Source organism: Carya illinoinensis, chromosome 9 (genome assembly GCF_018687715.1).
Source record: "Carya illinoinensis cultivar Pawnee chromosome 9, C.illinoinensisPawnee_v1, whole genome shotgun sequence".
Lineage (NCBI taxonomy): Eukaryota > Viridiplantae > Streptophyta > Magnoliopsida > Fagales > Juglandaceae > Carya > Carya illinoinensis.
In genome coordinates, this window is record NC_056760.1 from 9834622 (window position 1) to 9855117 (window position 20496).

At 36.9% G+C, this 20496-nt stretch overlaps 2 protein-coding genes across 3 annotated transcripts; both read left to right on the forward strand.

Annotated features, from left to right (window-relative positions):
• The first annotated feature begins 3585 nt into the window (after positions 1-3585).
• LOC122275332 (CRIB domain-containing protein RIC10-like) lies at positions 3586-6739 on the forward strand. Of its 2 annotated transcripts, none has more exons than XM_043084349.1 (5): positions 3586-4009; positions 4319-4466; positions 4607-4704; positions 4831-4952; positions 6182-6326. In XM_043084349.1, the coding sequence occupies exons 2-5, from the start codon at positions 4409-4411 to the stop codon at positions 6186-6188; spliced, it is 285 nt and encodes a 94-aa protein (XP_042940283.1). In that variant the 5' UTR covers positions 3586-4009; positions 4319-4408; the 3' UTR covers positions 6189-6326. The 2 variants fall into 2 exon arrangements, with proteins under 2 accessions (XP_042940283.1, XP_042940282.1); XM_043084348.1 differs by having other exon boundaries at positions 3587-4009; positions 4831-4936; positions 6182-6739.
• Positions 6740-10803: 4064 nt separating this feature from the next.
• Positions 10804-13317, forward strand: LOC122277344 (COBRA-like protein 10). Its single transcript, XM_043087305.1, has 2 exons — positions 10804-11624; positions 11743-13317. The coding sequence occupies exons 1-2, from the start codon at positions 10910-10912 to the stop codon at positions 13158-13160; spliced, it is 2133 nt and encodes a 710-aa protein (XP_042943239.1). The 5' UTR covers positions 10804-10909; the 3' UTR covers positions 13161-13317.
• The last annotated feature ends 7179 nt before the right edge of the window (positions 13318-20496 follow it).

Consider the following 20496-nt stretch of genomic DNA (forward strand, 5'->3'; position numbering starts at 1 on the left):
TACTCAGGTATCTGAAAGGTACTTCGAACATTGGTTTAATATTTGATAGAGAAATTGACTACTATTCAAGGGTGGTTGGTTATGTTGATTCTGATTATGCTGGAGACTTGGATAAGAGAAGATCATTAACAGGGTATGTTTTCACTTTGTGTGGCTCTGCTATTAGTTGGAAAGCAACACTATAATCTACTGTTGCTTTATCAACTACAGAAGCAGAGTATATGGCAGCAGTTGAGGCTGTTAAGGAGGCCATTTGGTTGAAAGGTTTGATCAGTGATTTGGGATTATAGCAGGATGCAATTTCAGTATTTTGTGACAGCCAAAGTGCAATACATTTGACCAAAAATCAAATGTATCATGAGAGAAAAAAGCATATTGATGTCAGGTATCATTTCCTTCGGGAAGTTGTTACAGAGGGCGTGTTAGAAATTCAGAAGATTGCTACTACTGAGAATCCAGCAGATATGATGATAAAGCCAGTTCCGGTATACAAGTTCAAACTTTGCTTGGACTTGATTGGTGTTCGGGGTATGTGATTCCCTTAGGGGATTTGGTGGAGGGGTTTCGGTTTCTTGGTTAATGGTTTTTTTTTTTTTTAGGCTTGACGGAATTCAAGCCAAGGTGGAGATTTGTTAAGTTTGGCTTGATTTCCTGCTGAAAATGTGTTTTTTTGGGGCTTGCTACAGTTCCGCTACAGTTCCGCTCGACCTCCGCTCGAGCGAACTCATCCAGAGAGTTCCGCTCGACAGTCCGCTCGAGCGAGAATGCAACCCTAACGTGCGCTCGACACTTCGCTCGACGTCCGCTCGAGCGAATGTTCTGACTAGCGCCTTGTCCTATAAATACATCATTTTCTATTCATTTTGAAGTGTGTTCAGCAGCCAAGAAAGAGAGAGTTTTGAGAATCATTTTGTATACAATCCTAAGAGTCTATTGAGTGTATTGGGGCTTTAGGATTGAGGATTTTGTGATCAATACTCTTGTACTCCTATCTTTTGTTCATAGTGAAATCTTTGAAACCGATCCCGACAGTGGACGTAGGCTCACATTGAGCTGAACCACTTAAATCTTGGTATTCTTTGTGTGATTGTTGTTTATTTTGTTGCTTCCGCTATTATTTACTTCAACTTAACCTTTGTTTGTTCGATCCATTCCCAACAAGCATTGAGGAAAGTATTTTAATTTAATAGCCTAAAACTAATGGATCGAGAAGAGCACTTTTTTCTTGCATGTATAATTATGACTTGTCTTGATGGATCGATCGATCATGGTTATAAAAAAATTACTTATTTGTGATTAGTTATTTATCGTAAAATTAATTATGAGTTTATTTTTATCATAAATAGTCATTTTTATTATAAATAACTCGTCACAAATGTTAATTTTACTTGTATTGTGAAATTAATTTGCACCTTTATTTTCCATTAGTTGATTCCCATATTGAGTCAACCATATTGACTTCCATGAAATGTGATACCTTTTCTTCAAGCATCTAAACTAGAACATTCTAGATCCAAATGGTAAGATAAATATAAAAAAAGTTGGGACCTCTTCAATCTAGAAAGTACATCCTGTAATCAAATAATGAACCATGCTTGGCTAATTTGTAGACTACCCATGATATTAGTCATTGCTCATAAAATAAAGGCATAACATGAAGTGTTTACAACAAGGTCCAGCTAGTAAATTGAAAAGGACACATTTTCTTGTTCAGAGATATTTAAAAAAAATTAAAATGGCAATTGAATCTGCATTTTGCCATTGATCATCGATCTTGATCTTGAATCATTCCTTGCACACAGACTTTTGTTATATATTCAGATTTCTATCTTCAACCATCGAATCATATAATTCCATTTTTATTTTTCTATATCCCAATTTAAGTGGCAACATATTATTTCCGAATTTCCGTACCATTGAATCCATTAATGATGATCTTCTCCATTTAGAGCATGCAGTTTATAAAAGACGTTGTTGTCACGAGTCTCCTCGAGTGTCGTTGCTGACAAAAACCCAAGTCCAAGAAACTTCGGTGCTGTTTCTCATAAAGAAACAAGCTGAGCCCAACGTGCCCCCAACCATCCAAAAACCCCTCTGCAGATGCTGCTATCACAACCACCTAAGCAAGCATTCTTGTGGTATCTGCCTTGAAAAAGTATAGGAATACAGTTTTCGTACGTAATAGATCATCATCTTGTAAGACAATATGCAGGTATCTAGGCAACCTTTTCGTAATATAATAATAATTGATCAGGAGGCATACGTGGAAACCGATCATATTTTACCTATAAATTAAAAAATGCCATTTGCATAAAATTAAAGAAAATGGATCCTTTTGATCATCCGAGTGGATTGGAAAAGAGCTTTAACGAATTCTGGCACACGTTATAGAAATCACAATCATATCAAGAGTTCGGATAATCAATATATATATCTATATATATACATATATGAGAAATCGATAAAATCTGGCAAACGAGTTAATAAATAATGCTAATTATCGTCAACCATCTTGAAGATGATCAGTCGATATCAGACAACCAGTACAGTTATATCGATTAACGCTTTATCTAAGTTATTCCCAATTTCTACAAAGAGGAATGTTACACATCATCCCACACCACATATTTTATATATTAAAATATTATTTTTTTTATTTTTTATTTCATTTTATTCTTATTAAACTAATTGAATTATTTTATTTATCATCCACACACTACATATTTATTATAAAAAAATAAAAATAAATTAAAATAAATATAATGTGTAAAGTGTGAGGATGACAAGAAAAATTTTCCTATCTACAAATGCCTTAAAGGGCGAGACCAATCAAATCTTGGACTTTAACACACGGGCCGGCAATTTAATATAAATAATTTTTTTCACTACCATAATCTATGGCATAGAAAAGAAGAAACTACACAAACACAATTATTTTATCCTAAATGTTACAGCCAATTTTGAGATGGAATCAACAGTGCACAAATGCATTTTAGGATTCTCCTGCATAATTATTTTGTTTAGAGACCAATTTAATGACTCAAAAAATATGTGCTCTTACATGTTAAAATAAAAGAAATGATTTATACAAATTTTAAATAGGTAAATTCGGTGCAAATATTAAAAAAAGTAGATCATATCTTAAAAATATATAAAAAAAAATTATTCTATATTATTTATACCCATTTTTTCATAATAATATTTATATAAAATTTATCTATTATATTTGTGAAGAGTTTTATTACGTATAAGTAAAGTTACATATTAATATGCATACCAATACTGGTTTCTTTATATTCAAAATTTAAATTAGTACTGTTTTCAATAAAATTTACTTTTTGACTAATCATATTAGATTGATGCATAGATTAGTGGACAGTGTACTTGTAACTAGATTTTTTTATTTATAAAAGAGAAATTTTATTTACAATCTCTACTTAAAGATGGCGTGTGCAGGTTTTTTTAAAAGAACAAAAAATATTATTTTAGAATGAATATTTGTGAAACACCATCCTAACTATATTTTTTTCTTTTTAATTTTTAATAAATTTGTTTTTCCAGAAGTAATATAAAATCTATATTTTTTGGGTAGTAATCGGTAACCACCCAATTTATTATGCTCCTCTCTCCTCCTCGTCTCGTCTTTCAAAGCCTTCTCTCACCCTTGGTTTTGGAGGTTTTCATGGTTGCCAAGTTGCCCACCTTCTCTTCTCTTGCTCTAGGCCTTTCTAAGCGTGTCAGTCTTCCATCTCTAGGACACCTATCTCACCTTGTTGTTTCTCATCTTTTGTTTTAGTCTTTGTTGTTTCGCTTTTATGGGCCTATGAATGCACCAACCCCTCCTTCCCGATCTACAGGAAGTCTTTGTACCTGTTTTTCATTCGCCAGGCATGGTTTGTAGAAAGATGAACTGTACTGAAGCCCTGTAACAGTTGTTGTAGGTGGTGGAGAAGTTGCTTGGCCTTTTGAATCTCTCCCACTTTATCATAAGCGTAATCATCTCGTCAAGGTACTACACAATAACTCTTCTTGGAGCTCTTTTTCTTTTCGGTTCTGTTGTGTAAGCTATAATATAATGAAAAATGGGTTTGAGCTGTGCACATATACTTCAAATCATTTCTTCATCATTCGTGTATCATAGCTGTTGTAATGTTTAATCGATACCAATCTTCCTTCACGGGAAAAAGAAAGTTCCTAAATCACATGCAGGGGACTTCTTTGATACTCTAGTAACTCTACCCCCTTTTTGTTTTCTAAATGAAAATTGTTTAAATAAAAAATACAGAGTCCCATATAACTACATCTACTTTTCTGGCAGGCGTAAGAACCATCTCTCCACATTTACTGGCGTTTGCTTCCCCATTGTGTCATTCCTTGAAGCGTCGGTTGCATTGGTCTTGCTACCACCATGTCGGCCAAGATGAAAGGGATTTACAAAAGTTTCAAATACATTTCCCAAATATTTGGTAATGCCTCTCTCTCTCTCTCTCTCTCTCTCTCTCTGTCCACACAGATACATATGCATCTTTTCCCGTGTTTACCAGTGAATATTTTGGTGGTTTTAATGATTTGGGGATAAATATCTTGATCAATGGTTTCCATACAGTTGTGAAGGAGCGTGAGATGGAAATTGGTTACCCGACAGATGTTAAGCATGTGGCACATGTCGGGTTGGATGGCCCGTCTGGCAGTGCACCTAGTTGGGTACGTAGTCCACTACTTATTCCTTAGTCTTATCTCCCGGTTTCTCAAGATGGTAATGCCCAAAACTGTGTCTGCATGTGTGTGTTTTGTCCACTAATTTTTTTTCCTTTGGGTGGAATTATGCAGATGCATGAATACAAAACAGCATCTGAGTTTTCAACAAAATCGCTTGGTAGCATTGGTGAATTTAGAGATTCCGCTTCTATGCCTCTTTCCGCTTGGTCCTCTGCGGGTATGTATGTTGGCATGTATGTATGTATTTTGAGTTTTGCTAGGACCTTAGTGCCATTTTGATTTTTTCCTTGGGTATTTTAAGGCTTCCAGATATTATATCATGCAGTGCATGTCTTAAATAGACAAGTACAAACAAGGCCTTTTCACGGGTTAACTAGTTGAGGAGGAATTGTATATTAGCGTTTCTCGTAGTTTTTTGAAGCTAAAGTTGTAAGGTGCGGAAAGTTCTTAGGACTCTTTGCCCCTGAACAGGAAAATTTTGGCTGTTCTGTCACGAGATAACCCTTCATTACCAAGGAGAATCTAATAGCTCATGACCCAAAAAGACGGCAGCTTTTGGTGCCCAACCCCAGAAGTTCATCGATTGAAGTTTTTGCTTATGTTGAGTTTCCCAAAGTTTCTCATAAATCAATAAAGCTTATTAAAGTTTTTTATATGCTGATATCTGCTATGCTTCCCAGGGGGTGTGTAAAAAAGGATGTGATTGGGGGCAATGTGAATAATTTACTGACAGTAGTGAATGAGATGCTTGGAAGATTTGTCAATTATGCTAAAAGATCTAGTTTTCTAGTATTATATTTCAGTTCAGTTAGGGGATAAATTATGTACAAAACAATTCCTTCTATTTTTCTTGGTGTGGAAGGCATTTCAAATGAAAAAGCTTAATGGCGTAACTTACTTTATGGTAATATATCTTTTTCCGTAGAATGGGTAAACACTTTGGAATAAGGATCGATCGAGCCTGGGTCTTTGGTTTGTGAATCTGGCTGAGTTATGCCTGTAATGAACCACCACAAACACATAGAACGGCACTTTCTTGAAGGTTATATACATATATATATATATATATGAAGGTTATATACATATATATATATATATATATGTGAAAAAAGTTATTCAAAGTGATACGCGTGTTGGGTCTTATTCAATGTAGACCAAAAACTTGTGCAAATGGATACCTCCCGAGACACATGAAAGCCTGTATCAGATATTATGATGTCACCCTTCATATAAAACATGTAAATTAGGAATGCAAATCAAGTTAAAACAGAGGAAGAGTTTATGGCACAAGTTTTGACAATCGTAGAAACTCAGGGATGTTTAGGTTAGTAAAATAATGGAGCTGAAAATTACCATGTGGAGGCAGATAAACAATGTACATTTTCTGGATTCTGGTGGTGTTGCCCTTTTAAGCATAGTTCATGGGAATTCAATTTAGTTATATTTTGATATTTTGTGACAGATTTTGACCATTCCGTGAGACACCAACCAGCAGGCGACATGTTCAAAGACGTTCCGCCTACAGATCTTCCTAACATTCCCAAGAAACAGAAGCGAAAAAAGTCTAGATCTACTTCTTCTCCCAAGTCTTCTTCGTCCAGATCCTCACGAGCGGCGAAGTCAAAGCCTGCATTCAATGATCATATGGATGCAACATCAAACCTACAAATCTAGAACTGGTGTAAGATTATGATATTGATGCAGGGAAAGTTTTTCTAAAAAAATGTTGATATGAATAGTAGAAGATGTGAAATCCCCTTTTCTTACTCGTATAAGTGTGCATAGAGTGAAATTCCTTCAGTTTTGCTGCTTGCAAGTTTAGCTGATTTGAATGACAGGACTTCAAAAAGAAATCAAGGGGATGCTGTTTTTATAGTTCTGAAAGGTACCGGATGATTTAGAGTTTTTGTTTGACAACCTTGAAAATTCTTTCTAATTAATTCTTTGCGATGCTACAATGTACAATTCACAACTTGCAAGTTCACATTTATGCATACTCTTTCGCAGATGAGAAGCTCAATCCCCATGTCAAAATTATTGATAAATATATATATACTAGATGGGAGCAACGTGCAAAGCACATTTATCTAGTTTTATTAAATGATTATTTGTAAAAAATAATATATATTTTATAAAAATGATTGATTTCACTTAATAATTTAAGACATATTAGAGAAAATAAAAAATTAGTTTGAAATATCATATAATCCAATACATGTTTATAACATCCATAATTTTAATAAAGATGCATGCAAAAAATTTAATAAAAGTCAAACACAAACGATAGTTCAAAATATGTGTCATTTGATGTTTGTATTATAGCTCATCAATTTGTGTCATCCTGAAGAGGATTAATAGAGAATACGTTGAAATTCTTACGTTTCTGTTGGTTAAGTCATCAGGGTCAACATAAAGTTAAATCATCCATTCTTTTTATAAAATTTGTACTATAATATTTTCTATATATAGCATATATATATATAAATCATAAAATATATTTTAAAGTTGTTGGCCAAATTTACTCTATCTTGATTAGCTCAAGGATCACGGCCTTTGTCACGTGCCCATCATAGCAAATCCATGTGTGGAATATAACTTAGCGAAAGCTACGTCCTACTAATATTAAAAATAAATAAATAAATAAATTAAAAAAAAAATTGATTAAACACACTTGTATTATATGGAATTTTTAAATTTTGAATACTCAATAATATGAGTTAAGGAAACGTATAATACACATGTATTTTACTTAGAGATTCACATCTTATGCACCTAATACATGTGTATATGTTAAGGAGAAAGAAAACAATATAATAACTAATATTTAATTACTTATTATTATATAAACTATATTCATTATTGTAATTATTGTGATTAATAAATTATATTATAAAATAAATTCAGAATATATATTTGTATTGTTATTATTCTCGGCTTTAAACTAACATTAAATAAATAAAAATCATGTAACTTTTTAATATAAAAATTATGATCTATATAAAATTTGTATGTCTTTTATTAAAAATTTGTGTATGTTCATTAATCACTCATGACTCCCTAGACAGGTGGTTCACCCAGCCATGCATATATATTTAGATACCCTATCTTTGCTAGCATCTTGAGCCCCTCTACATATAGGCAACTTGTGCACTCAAAATGTGCACGAATCTCAGCATTATTTATTTTTTATTTTTCAAAAGAAAAATAACGAAGATGAAGAACAAAACTCCGACCTCTGACATAAATCTAAATCCCTTTTTTACCTTTCTAGAAAGAATTACTCATCTACTACTCATGACTTCATTTTTTATTTTATTTCTTCTTAATTTGCATTATCCCCTTATTTCAACATTTCTACCCTTTCAGAAAGAATTACCATCTCTCATTCCCTTACAGAGCTCATCTTCGAGAGAAAACATGCCAAAAGATTAAACTTGAGTCATCTCCTCCAACAAAAAGCCACCGTAAACGGCGCCGACGAGTGTATTCTCGCACACAAATTCTCTCTCTCACTCTCTCTTTCTCTTAAAGATAGTTAAAGAGAGATGCACATTGCCTCCTACCGATTGAGAATTTTATTTTAGAGCAAAATGAACTAAACAAAGATGAAAGAGAAATTTCTAAAGGCTTCTTACATTTCTTTTTTAATCAAGGCAGTAAAAGAGGAGGAAAAAAAAAAAACCCACGTGAATGCCATTGGGAAGTTTGGTTTTTCTTGAATCTTAGAGCAAACTTTTACAATTTTGTGCTTAAACTTCTGGACAGTGAATGAATCATCTATTTTATTCAAGGGCATAAAAAATAGAATGGAAAAAAAAATTAAAGAAAAAATGAAAAAGAAGAGATTTGCAAGAGGGGAGACAAAGGGTGATCGAAAAGAAAAATTCTAAACATAAGCACATACACCATACATCATCTATTATTTTAATTTTTTAAATTTTTTTCTTTTATCAAATGTTTGGCATATGCATAATAAATAGAAAAACTGAATTAACTTAAAAAGAATAAATCTAAAAAAAATTTAAAAAAATAAAAAAATATTAAATATGCAATGTATAGGACTTATGAGTATAATGCTCAATCAAAAATAGATCTGAAAAGACGATGCTTTCTTTTTCTTTATGTTTTTTTTTAATATAAAAAAACTGACTGCAACAAGCCACTTCCGCTTCGTACGCGGATTGGTCCCCAAAACGTAGTGTAACTTTTTTATCTTGAAATACTCTCTATGTAACTTTTTATCTTATATCATTGAATGTCATTTATGTATTCATTCCATAAGCTGGTTACATTCACACGAATTTAAACAAACAGTGTTAATTTTAACAGAAAATATGAAAAATCGTTAAAACAAAAGTTTTTGTTACATACACATTTTTTATATATAAAGATATATAAAATAAAATAAAATTAAAAAAACAAAGGCCTCGAGTTATCCAAATCTTTGCTTATCTACGCACAACAAAATTACAGACTAAAAAAAAAACCCTGCTTGGAAACTTAAAAGGCGTTCATAAAAAAATATTTATACATCAAGTTCATCCATTTAGCATTACTGTCGATCTCCTTATTAATTGTACGACATCGACACGTTACTAAATAAAAAAATCTCTGCTCTCTCTGAAATCCTTCATCCTTTTGTTCATCGTCTTGGGGGGGGGGGGGGGGGGGGGGGGGGGGGGGGGAGTCGAACCCTTCTCTTCCCTCCCCCTCCCCTTTTTCTCTTTTCTTCACTCAGTTCTGTTTTTCCCGTTTGATTTGTTTTAGTCTTTTCGTTTCCAGTTTGTGTTTTCAGGCAATAAGGAGGAGTGCCGACCGGGTTGCCTTCGCTGCCGTCCGCCGACAAGCGCCCCACCAGGAGCTTCGCCAGCCGCCGATCTTCAGGTCCACCGAACGTGAAGCCACACGGAGTGGCGCTTTCCTCGCACGCGCGGGACGAAGTCTCGGCCGCTCCAGAGCGTGGCCGCCACGCGCCACCAGGGACCAACCGGCCGTTTCAAAACTAGGCTTTTCTGGGACCCCGGACTTCGGGAAAGCGCATTCCGACCGTCGGCTCTCCTCCAGCTTCTCTCAGTGGGTTTGGTTTGTGTTGGTGTATTTTGGGTTAGTTTTCAGTGGGTCTGCTGGGGTTTTCCGCCTCTGTTGGTGTCGGCGCCACCAGGGACCTCTGTTTTTGTGTCTTCTACCCCTGGTTTCAGTGGGTCTGTTGGTGCTTTTGTGTTGGTTTTTTGCCGCCGAGTTGCTGTGTTGGCTTTTAGTGTTTCTGTGTTGGCTCTCGGTGTTTCAGTGGGTCTGTTTTTTGCTGCCGTGTTTGAAGTCCACGGTGAGGTGATGAGATGTTGGGCGGCCCCAATCTGAGGCAAAGGGTTAAGAGCAGTGGACGATGCTATGGTCGGTGTACGTACGGCCGGCTTTCGTTGAGGAGGTTTTTGTGGTCCGTACGCAAGCTGGGTGCTCGTGCCATTAGGGCTCGTTATGCCAATTGCCTGTGGAGGGTGTGCCGTCGAAGCTCAAGCCGTGTTCGTGGTTGTTTTTGTTCTTTGTCGTTGTTGGTTTTTGTTTTGTAGGTTGTCTGTGTCTTTAGGTTTTAGTCTAGGTTATATGCTATTGGACCTTTTGTTCATAGCAATTGTCTCCATAGTCCGCCTCCTTGGAGGTAGGAGGAGCCATCCAGTCTCTGGTCATACAGAGCTGTTACTCTCTCTTTTGAGAGTTTTAGAAGTTCTTAGACAATGTCCATCACTTTGTGTGCGGAGAAGTTCCTGAGCAGCTGCGTTAGTTGATTTTATAGTCGAGTTCTCTTGATTTATAAGTCACAGTTATAACTTCACTTATTGAATGAATGCAATGAAGTATATTTCTATCAAAAAAAAATTTAGCATTACTGTCTTTCGGGCCCACTTTACTTGAAGATGTAGAGAGAGTGCCGAAATAGCCCATCGTGGTTAAAATGAGATGGATCGGTGTTTTTAAAAAATGGGCCAATGGACTTCGCTGTATGGATTTTGTAATTAAGAGAAACTGTCAAACTGATAGGATTGGTATTGTCATTGTAAATTAAACCAGACCTGCAAAAAATTCAGATGGCCGTTAACCGTTGCCCCGCCAAATACATCGCTGACTTAGAGGAGGAGGTTGCAGCTGACTTATTCTCCACTAATTTTTGTTCAGTACCCATCCATCCCACCAAATGTCAACTTTTCTACACCCATTTCCTGAATCAGTTTCACCAGCTATCTACCATCTATGTTTGCTATCAATCTGGATCTGTTTTGCGTCGATTACAGTACTGAGTTTTCTCCATGTGTTGTCCTCAAAACATTTTGATCCTAACGCTTTCAGAAAGAAAAACATGAATAGGGCATTTGGAGTGCTGACATTCGTGTTTTTCTTCTTGTGTTCCAAAGTTCCTTTGAGTAAGTCACAAGGTTTTGACGACGAGAAACCCGCAGCACCGCCGCCGGAAGTGGAAAGCTGCAATGGGATTTTCTTGTCCTATGAATTCATTTCTCGGAAGAAAGAATACCCCCATGTGAAGAATGCAACGGCACAGTCCTGGGCCTTCAATGCCACCGCAACCATATTGAACACGGGCACAATCGAGCTCAAAGCATGGAAGATGTTCATCGGGTTCCAACACGATGAGATTCTAGTCGGTGCTAGTGGAGCTGTTTTGATGGAGGCTGATGACTTCCCGGCTCCGGTCGGGAACGGGACCCAATTTTCAGGGTCTCCTCAGGCCGATTTGAAGACCTCGATCGACACGGCCGGGGATCTTAGCCAAATTCAGGTGCAGATTATAATAAGTGGCACTCAGTTTGGGGTGAAGCCGCCTGGGATTCCAATGCCTAGCACAATACGTCTTGTCAATGATGGGTACAAATGCCCAGCACATACTCGGCGCAGTTAGTATTTCCTTGTTCTTGTTTCTTTTATGAATCTAATTCTTTTTCGTGCATCTTTCATCCACATTCTTTCCACATAGCAATTATCTATATTGTTGGGGCTGCTTCTTTTCTACAGAGGCATCGATGCATGTTTGTTGCACTCGGAATCCAAAAACTAAGGCTAAAGTACTGAAAACCAAGTTCTTACCACGCCAGAATGGAGATCTTAGCATCTCCTACGATGTTCTTCAAGCCTATCAAAATAATTATCTTGCTCAGGTGACCATGGAGAGCAAAAACCCTTTAGGACGTCTTGATCGTTGGAACTTGACCTGGGAGTGGATGAGAGGGGAATTTATATTCACAATGAGAGGAGCCTACACACGTAGGAAGGACTTTGCGGATTGCATTTATGGGATGGCAGGACAATATTACAATGATATGGATTTTTCAAAAGTCATGAATTGCCAAAAGAGGCCTATCATCGGTGACTTGCCTCGTGAGAGAGCAAACGATACAGATGTAGGCAAGTTGCCCTACTGCTGCAGAAATGGTAGCCTTTTGCCACCCATCATGGATGCAAGCAAATCAAAGTCTGTTTTTCAATTGCAGGTGTTTAAACTTCCGCCTGATTTGAATCGGACTGCTCTTTATCCTCCAGAGAAATGGAAAATCTTTGGCGTTCTTAATCCCGACTATAAATGTGGAGCGCCACTGAGGGTGGATCCAACAGAATTTCCAGACCCCAGTGGGCTTCAGGCAACGAGCACAGCAATTGCGAGTTGGCAGGTAGTCTGCAACATCACAAAACCAACCAAAAGAAACACTAGGTGCTGTGTGTCTTTCTCTGCCTATTACAATGACTCTGTTATACCTTGTAATTCATGTGCCTGCGGTTGTGATGGAGATGAAAAATGCAATCCGGATGCCCCAGCAATGCTTCTCCCTCCAGAAGCTCTTCTTGTTCCCTTTGAGAATAGGGCAGAGAAGGCCATAGCTTGGGCTAAAATAAAGCATCTTCACATCCCTAAGCCATTGCCGTGTGGGGACAATTGTGGGGTTAGCATAAATTGGCATGTCAACTCAGACTACATGAGTGGGTGGACAGCCAGAATGACTCTATTCAATTGGGGAGATCTGAATTTTGAGGACTGGTTTGCTGCGATTCAAATGAAGAAAGCTTATCGTGGTTATGAAAATGTCTACTCCTTCAATGGTACTTTAGTTCCGGAGCTGAACAACACGATCTTCTTTCAAGGTTTACCGGGCTCGAATTTTTTGGTAGGAGAGACAAATGGATCAAACCCAAGAAAAGACCCTAGAGTGCCTGGAAAGCAACAATCCGTCATTTCTTTTACAAAGAAGCTGACCCCGGGTATCAAAATAGTAAAAGGAGACGGGTTTCCTTCGAGGGTTTTTTTCAATGGTGAGGAATGCTCCATTCCTACACATTATCCTACCAAAAACGGAAATGATCGAGTTTTTGTAAATTTAGTTGTTGACATTTTTCTTGTACTCATGACCACCTTGTTGCTGTTGGAAAATCATCATTGACAAGCAATTAGGTCATGTGTTAGCTATTTATATTATATGCTTTAGGAGGCTAATCAATTAGAAGCCAAAAGCTAGAGTCACTTGTAGAAATTAAACAATCTTGTATTTCGTTTTCATAGTTCAGATCTTTATTAAATAATTCATAATGATTCCCTAATCGTTTTGTCTGGTTGAACAAGACAAAGGTCCTCTCAAAATGAGAAGAAGGTAGCTAGGACGGATATCCTTGCATAAATGTTGCACATTTGAGCCAGTGCATGGGAAAAACAAAACAAGAAATGACTGCTACAAGAAGTTTTATGATTTATGCCTATCCTTAATTACATGTGAATAGTACAGGAATGGTCTTTTAACGCTCTAGAGTTGCTATACATCATGTGTGTTTTGTTGTGTGTGTTTTTCATGGCTATGCTTCTGGAGCAGCAAAATTTCGTATAGTCAATGGGCCAACTTAATTGGGATGGGGCAGGTTCGGCCGAGCTTACCATAGCAATCTGATCTCCAGCAATGGATCCTTCAACAATTTGGAAGCGCCTAATGGGTCAAATCCATCTACTCGGCAGGCCGTGCAGCATTCAACTGTATAATCGCAGCAACTACATGCCGGAACGGCTTTGCTACATACAGTCAGCAAATGCAGTTAGCGTGCAGTCGACTGTACGGAATGAATAAAAAAAATTATAAATTTTTTTTTTTTATATTCAGGGGGACCTACATGAATAAAAAAAAGTTAAAAAAATAATTTTTTTTTTCATGTAGGTCCCGTATTAATTTATTTTTTTCTCCATGACTGCATGCCGACTGCATTTGCCGATTGTAAAAATATTTTTCCATGCCGAAACGGCTTTACTACATACAGTCGGCAAATGTAGTCGGCGTACAGTCGGCTGTACGGAATGAATAAAAAAAATTATAATTTTTTTTTATAATTATAAAAAATTAAGCGGCCGATCGAATAGCCATCCTGGCGCCATCTGATGGCATGACTGGCATGTATCTGCAAACAAACAAATAACTTTAACAGTGTTCGATCCATACATAATCAATCACCAAAATTTTCCCCATTGCTTTCCCCTCCAATGCACACGAAAAAAAAACATACATCAATCCGTTCTCATTAAAAAAAAAACAAAACTACCTCGTAACAATCCCCATGGAGGTTCACCTCGTTCTACAATTTTTATGTATTTTTATATGATTATCCAAATGTAATGCCTCCCCATTTTGCCGAAGTACCCTTTCAGTGCTTCTACTCTCAAGTCATTCGATCGATTCTAATACCAACCTCTAAGCCCCCAAAACTTTAATTTCTAGCTACCACCCAATTGGAGAAGAAATCATGGGAATCAGTGGAAGAAAGTCTCAAAGGGGCCCGAAAATTTGCTGTGGCATCACAACCATTTTCCTAATCACTTTGTTAGTGGTGCTAGTCGCCTTGTTCTTCACCGTCTTTAAGCCTAAACAACCTGTGATAAATGTGTCAACTATTTTATCTTCAATTTGTTACTAACTCATCTTCATGCAGATTGTTAACTCACGTGATAAGCAACAGCACTTATATGATAAATGAAGTAATGGGAACCTGCAGTGATTTAAACGACATTCCAGCAGTTCACTAAACGGCACTCTATGCAGTGATTTAAACGGTGCCGTCTCACTTAAAGCATGGGATGAAGGAGAGCCGTCCGATCGATCTTACTTCATGTATATATATATGTGCTTATCGTGTTAGGGTTAAAGAGAGTGATTCATTTGTACAGTAGCCGTCTGAGAGCTTGGGAGAGTCCGAGTGAAAGAAAGAACTAGGGTTTGAGAGGCAAAGTGAAAAGCCATGATCTTGTGGTTTTTCTTGACTCCATTGTAGTTCTATCTTGTACTATGGCATTTTGGCCTTGAAGATTCATCAATAAAGTGATCTCTGAGGCTATTCCTACCGTGGATGTAGGCCATTAGGGCCGAACCACGTAATCTCTGTTTGTATCTTCTTCTTTCTTATTTCTGTGCATCTTTCTTGTTCCTTTACTGATTTATTAGCTTATCTTGTTATTTTTGTTATCCTGTTATCATTATCATATCATGTGTATATCTCAACTGAGTTTCGGTGTTGATCAGTATCTTATCATATTGAGATTCCTGAGTTAAGTTTTGTTTTGAATCTGTGTACATATATATATACTGTTATACTGAATTGGATTTCTGCATTGGGAATTCTTGGATGTTATTACATATTCGGATTTCTGTATTGGGGATCTTTGGATATTATTGTATATTTGGGTTTGAAACACAACAAGTGGTATCAAGAGCTTAGGTTCTATGGGGACCACAAAATTTGATGTTGAGAAGTTCACGGGGGAAAATGATTTTAGTTTATGGAGGATTAAGATGAGGGCTCTGCTAGTCCAACAGGGCTTGCAGGATGCCCTCACCAGTGATAAAATGGGCTCTTCCTCGAAAGAGGAAGGGAAGGAGAATGTCCAATTCTCCAAAAGGCCCATAGTGCTCTGATCCTTTCTCTAGGAGACAAGGTATTAAGGGAAGTAGCTAGTGAAGAAACTGCTGCTGGTATCTGGTTAAAGCTTGAACATCTCTATATGACAAAATCCCTAGCAAACAGATTATATAAAAAGACTAGGTTATATACTCTTCAGATGTCTTCTGGAACTTCAATAGGAGAACATCTGGATACCTTTAATAAAATTATATTAGACCTAGCGAATATAGATATTAAGGTGGAGGATGAGGATCAAGCAATCCTCTTATTGAGTTCTTTGGACTCCTCATACCAGAACCTTAAGGAGACCATGATGTATGGTAGAGATGCAATATCTCTAGATGAAATGCAATCTGTACTTCATACTAGAGAATTACAAAATCAAGAAAATACCAAACAAGAACATGGTGAGGGTTTGTCTGTTAGGGGAAGACCAGAAAAGAGAGGCAAGAAAGGCAAAACAGAAAACAAGAAATATAGGTCTAAGTCTAAAGGAAAACAGTTAAAATATTTTCTGTGTCACAAAGAAGGACATTTCAAGAGAGATTGTCCTGAGAGAAAAACAAAGATAGGATACAAGAACAAAGATGAAGGGGATGCAGCAGTGGTGTTAGATGGGTATGATAGTGCTGAGGTACTAAATATATTTGATATAGGCCATGAAGGTGAGTGGATATTAGATTCAGGTTGTTCTTTCCACATGTATCCTAACAGGGACTGGTTTGAAAACTTTTCTGAATTGGATGGTGGGCATGTAATTCTAGGGAATAATAAATCCTGTAAAATCATGGGTATTGGGTGTGTAAGACTAAAACTACATGATGAGATGGAGAGACTTTTGAGGGAGGTCAGATTTATACCTGACCTAAAGAGAAATTTAATTTCTCTTGGTATACTTGATAACTCAGGTTATTCTTTAAGTCTGAATCAGGGGTCCTTAGAATCACTAAAGGTTCACTTACAATTATGAAAGGGGTTATAAAAAATGACCTTTACACCTTAGTTGGGAAAACAACTATAGGGGAAGCATCCCCTGTACATAATGAAGTTGAGAAAAAATCTGTGTTATGGCACAGGAGGTTAGGGCATGTTAGTCAAAGAGGGCTTTTAGAACTTAAGAAACAGGGTCTGTTGACCTTTCTGTGAAGACTGTGTCTATGGAAAGGCTAAAAGGGTTAGTTTTAAAAGGGCAACTCATCTGACTACTCAGACTCTAGATTATGTATATGCTGACCTTTGGGGACCTTCTAGAGTAAGTTCTCATGGTGGAGGGAATTATTTTCTCTCCATCATTGATGATTACTCTAGAAAGGTGTGGATTTACATACTTAAACATAAGAGTGACACTTTTGGAAAGTTTAAGGAATGGAAATCCTTAGTTGAAAAACAGGTAGACAGAAAATTAAAAACCTTAAGAACTGATAATGGGTTAGAGTTTCTGTCAACAGAGTTTAATAATTTCTGTCAAAAGGAAGGGATTCTAAGACACAAAACTGTTAGGGCAACACCTCAACAGAATGGTCTAGCTGAAAGGATGAATAGGACCATTCTAGAGAGGGTAAGATGCATGTTGTTAAATGCTGGGTTACCTAAAACATTCTGGGCTGAAGCTGCTTCCACAGCTGTCCATTTAATTAATAGGTGTCCATCTTCTGCCATAGACTTTAAAACACCACAAGAAATGTGGACTGGGAAACCTCCCAGGTATGATTACCTTAGAATTTTTGGGTGTACAGCCTATGCACATTCAAAAACTGATAAGTTAGACCCTACGGCACTAAAATGCATTTTTGTGGGATACCCTGAGGGAGTGAAGGGGTATAAGCTATGGATAGACAAACCTGGTAAAAATAAATGTATAATTAGCAGGGATATGATCTTTAATGAATCCCAAATGGCTCGGGTCCAGAATACAGAAATAGAACAAATACCTGGAAACACAGAGGGAAATGTACAGGTTGAGGTGGAGAGAGGAAACACCTCAACTGGTAGTAATACTGGGGAAGTCAGTAAGTCTGAGGACCAAATTTCAGAGGACTTAGATAAACCAGGTCCTGACTCTTACATGTTAGTAAGAGACAGGAAGAAAAGGACTATAAAACCTCCCATTAGGTATGGTCATGCAGAGCTTACTGCTTTTGCTTTGACCATTGCTGATGAGGTCATTTATCAAGAACCAAGGACTTATAAAGAGGCCATTGCAAGCCAGGATGCCACTAAGTGGATACTTGGTATGCAAGAAGAAATGGAGTCTTTAAATAAAAATAAAACTTGGGATTTAGTTACAAAGCCTGCTGGGGTTAAGTTGGTTGGATCCAAGTGGATCTTTAAAAGGAAAGAGGGCATACCAGGGGTAGAAGGGACTAGGTTTAAGGCAAGATTAGTGGCTAAAGGTTTCACTCAAAGAGAGGGAATAGATTTTAATGAGATATTCTCTCCTGTGGTTAAACATAGCTCCATTAGATTGCTTTTATCCTTTATAGCATATAATGATTTGCACTTAGAACAATTGGATATAAAAACTGCTTTTTAACATAGAGAATTGGAAGAGGTAATTTACATGCAACCCCCTGAGGGGTTTACAAAAGAAATTAACTCTGATTAGGTATGTTTGCTTAAAAAATCTCTATATGGCTTAAAACAATCACCTAGACAATGGTATAAGAGATTTGATACTTACATGCTTGAAAATGATTTTAAACGAAGCTGCTATGACAGCTGTGTTTATTATAAGGATGTTAATGGAATATTAATATATTTGTTACTGTATGTAGATGATATGTTGGTAGCATGTAAAGATCCTGATTTGATTAAACAGTCTAAGTGCATGTTAAAATCTGAGTTTGATATGAAGGAACTAGGACCAGCTAGTAGAATTTTAGGAATGGATATTATAAGAAATAGACCAGAGAGATGTCTGTTTCTATCTCAAAGAAATTATCTATCTAAAATTCTTAAAAGATTTGGTATGAACCAAGTTAAACCTGTAAGCACACCTCTAGGTCAACATTTCAAGTTGTCCACTACTCAAGCCCCTCAAACTGAATCTGAAATGGAGTTTATGCAACAAATACCTTATGCTAGTATGGTAGGAAGTGTGATGTATGCAATGGTCTGTACAAGACCTGATCTTACCTATGCTGTCAGTGTTGTTAGTAGGTTTATGAGTAACCCTGGTAAGGCACACTGGCAGGCTATTAAGTGGCTATTAAGATACATTTCAGGAACTACTGTTTTGGGCTTGAAATATGGGAATAATGTTAAAGAAGGGTGTGAATTGGAAGGGTTTGTAGATGCTGATTATGCTGGCAGTATGGATACTAGAAAATCTTTAACAGGATATATTTTTACTGCTTTTGGGGGGGCTATTAGTTGAAAGTCTAATTTGCAATCTGTTGTAACCCTGTCTACAACAGAGGCTGAGTATATAGCTTTGACAGAAGCTATAAAGGAAGCTATATGGTTGAATGGGATATCACATGAATTGGCCATTTTCAAAGGAAATATAACTGTACATTGTGATAATCAAAGCTCTATTCACTTGGCTAAAAACTAAGTATTTCATGAAAGGTCTAAGCATATAGATGTTAGGCTTCACTTTGTAAGGGATGCAATTGAGTCTAGAGAAGTTGGAGTGGAGAAAATTCCAACAGAGGAAAATCCCTCAGATATGATGACTAAGTCCTTGCCATTAGCAAAGTTCAAACACTATTTGAACTTAATTAATGTAAAAACTGTTGGGGTCCCTTAGTAGAGGGACAAAGCAGGAACAGCCAAGATGAGAGTAGAATAGGAATGATGAATAAAATATTGTCAAGGTGGAGAATTGTGATAAATGTGTCAACTATTTTATCTTCAATTTGTTACTAACTCATCTTCATGCAGATTGTTAACTCACGTGATAAGCAACAGCACTTATATGATAAATGAAGTAATGGGAACCTGCAGTGCTTTAAACGACATTCCAGCAGTTCACTAAACGGCACTCTATGCAGTGATTTAAACGGTGCCGTCTCACTTAAAGCATGGGATGAAGGAGAGCCGTCCGATCGATCTTTACTTCATGTATATATATGTGCTTATCGTGTTAGGGTTAAAGAGAGTGATTCATTTGTACAGTAGCCGTCTGAGAGCTTGGGAGAGTCCGAGTGAAAGAAAGAACTAGGGTTTGAGAGGGAAAGTGAAAAGCCATAATCTTGTGGTTTTTCTTGACTCCATTGTAGTTCTATCTTGTACTATGGCATTTTGGCCTTGAAGATTCATCAATAAAGTGATCTCTGAGGCTGTTCCTGCCGTGGATGTAGGCCATTAGGGCCGAACCACGTAATCTCTGTTTGTATCTTCTTCTTTCTTATTTCTGTGCATCTTTCTTGTTCCTTTACTGATTTATTAGCTTATCTTGTTATTTTTGTTATCCTGTTATCATTATCATATCATGTGTATATCTCAACTGAGTTTCGGTGTTGATCAGTATCTTATCATATTGAGATTCCTGAGTTAAGTTTTGTTTTGAATCTGTGTACATATATATATACTGTTATACTGAATTGGATTTCTGCATTGGGAATTCTTGGATGTTATTACATATTCAAATTTCTGTATTGGGGATCTTTGGATATTATTGTATATTTGGGTTTGAAACACAGCACAACCCAAAATAATCTCTCAGCCCGTAAGCCTTGAAAGCTTTAAACTAGAATTAATGCTTGAGTTGGCTCTAAACCTGTTATTAGGCATATTGATTACCGTTGAAAATCGTAACTATGGGAGTTTCAAGTACCAGCAAAGTATGGCTTATGTGAGTTATCGGGACATGTCGTGGCTGAAGCTCCCATAGAAGATTAC

What these genes read in the sequence shown, in the direction of transcription:
- LOC122277344 (XM_043087305.1), top strand. Translation starts at nt 10,910, where the DNA reads ATGTCAACTTTTCTACACCCATTTCCTGAATCAGTTTCACCAGCTATC. An exon ending in CCCAGCACATACTCGGCGCA is followed by an intron (nt 11,625 to 11,742) that starts GTTAGTATTTCC and finishes TCTTTTCTACAG; the next exon opens with AGGCATCGATGCATGTTTGT.
- LOC122275332 (XM_043084348.1), top strand. Translation starts at nt 4,409, where the DNA reads ATGTCGGCCAAGATGAAAGGGATTTACAAAAGTTTCAAATACATTTCC. An exon ending in CTGGCAGTGCACCTAGTTGG is followed by an intron (nt 4,705 to 4,830) that starts GTACGTAGTCCA and finishes GGAATTATGCAG; the next exon opens with ATGCATGAATACAAAACAGC. An exon ending in TTCCGCTTGGTCCTCTGCGG is followed by an intron (nt 4,937 to 6,181) that starts GTATGTATGTTG and finishes ATTTTGTGACAG; the next exon opens with ATTTTGACCATTCCGTGAGA.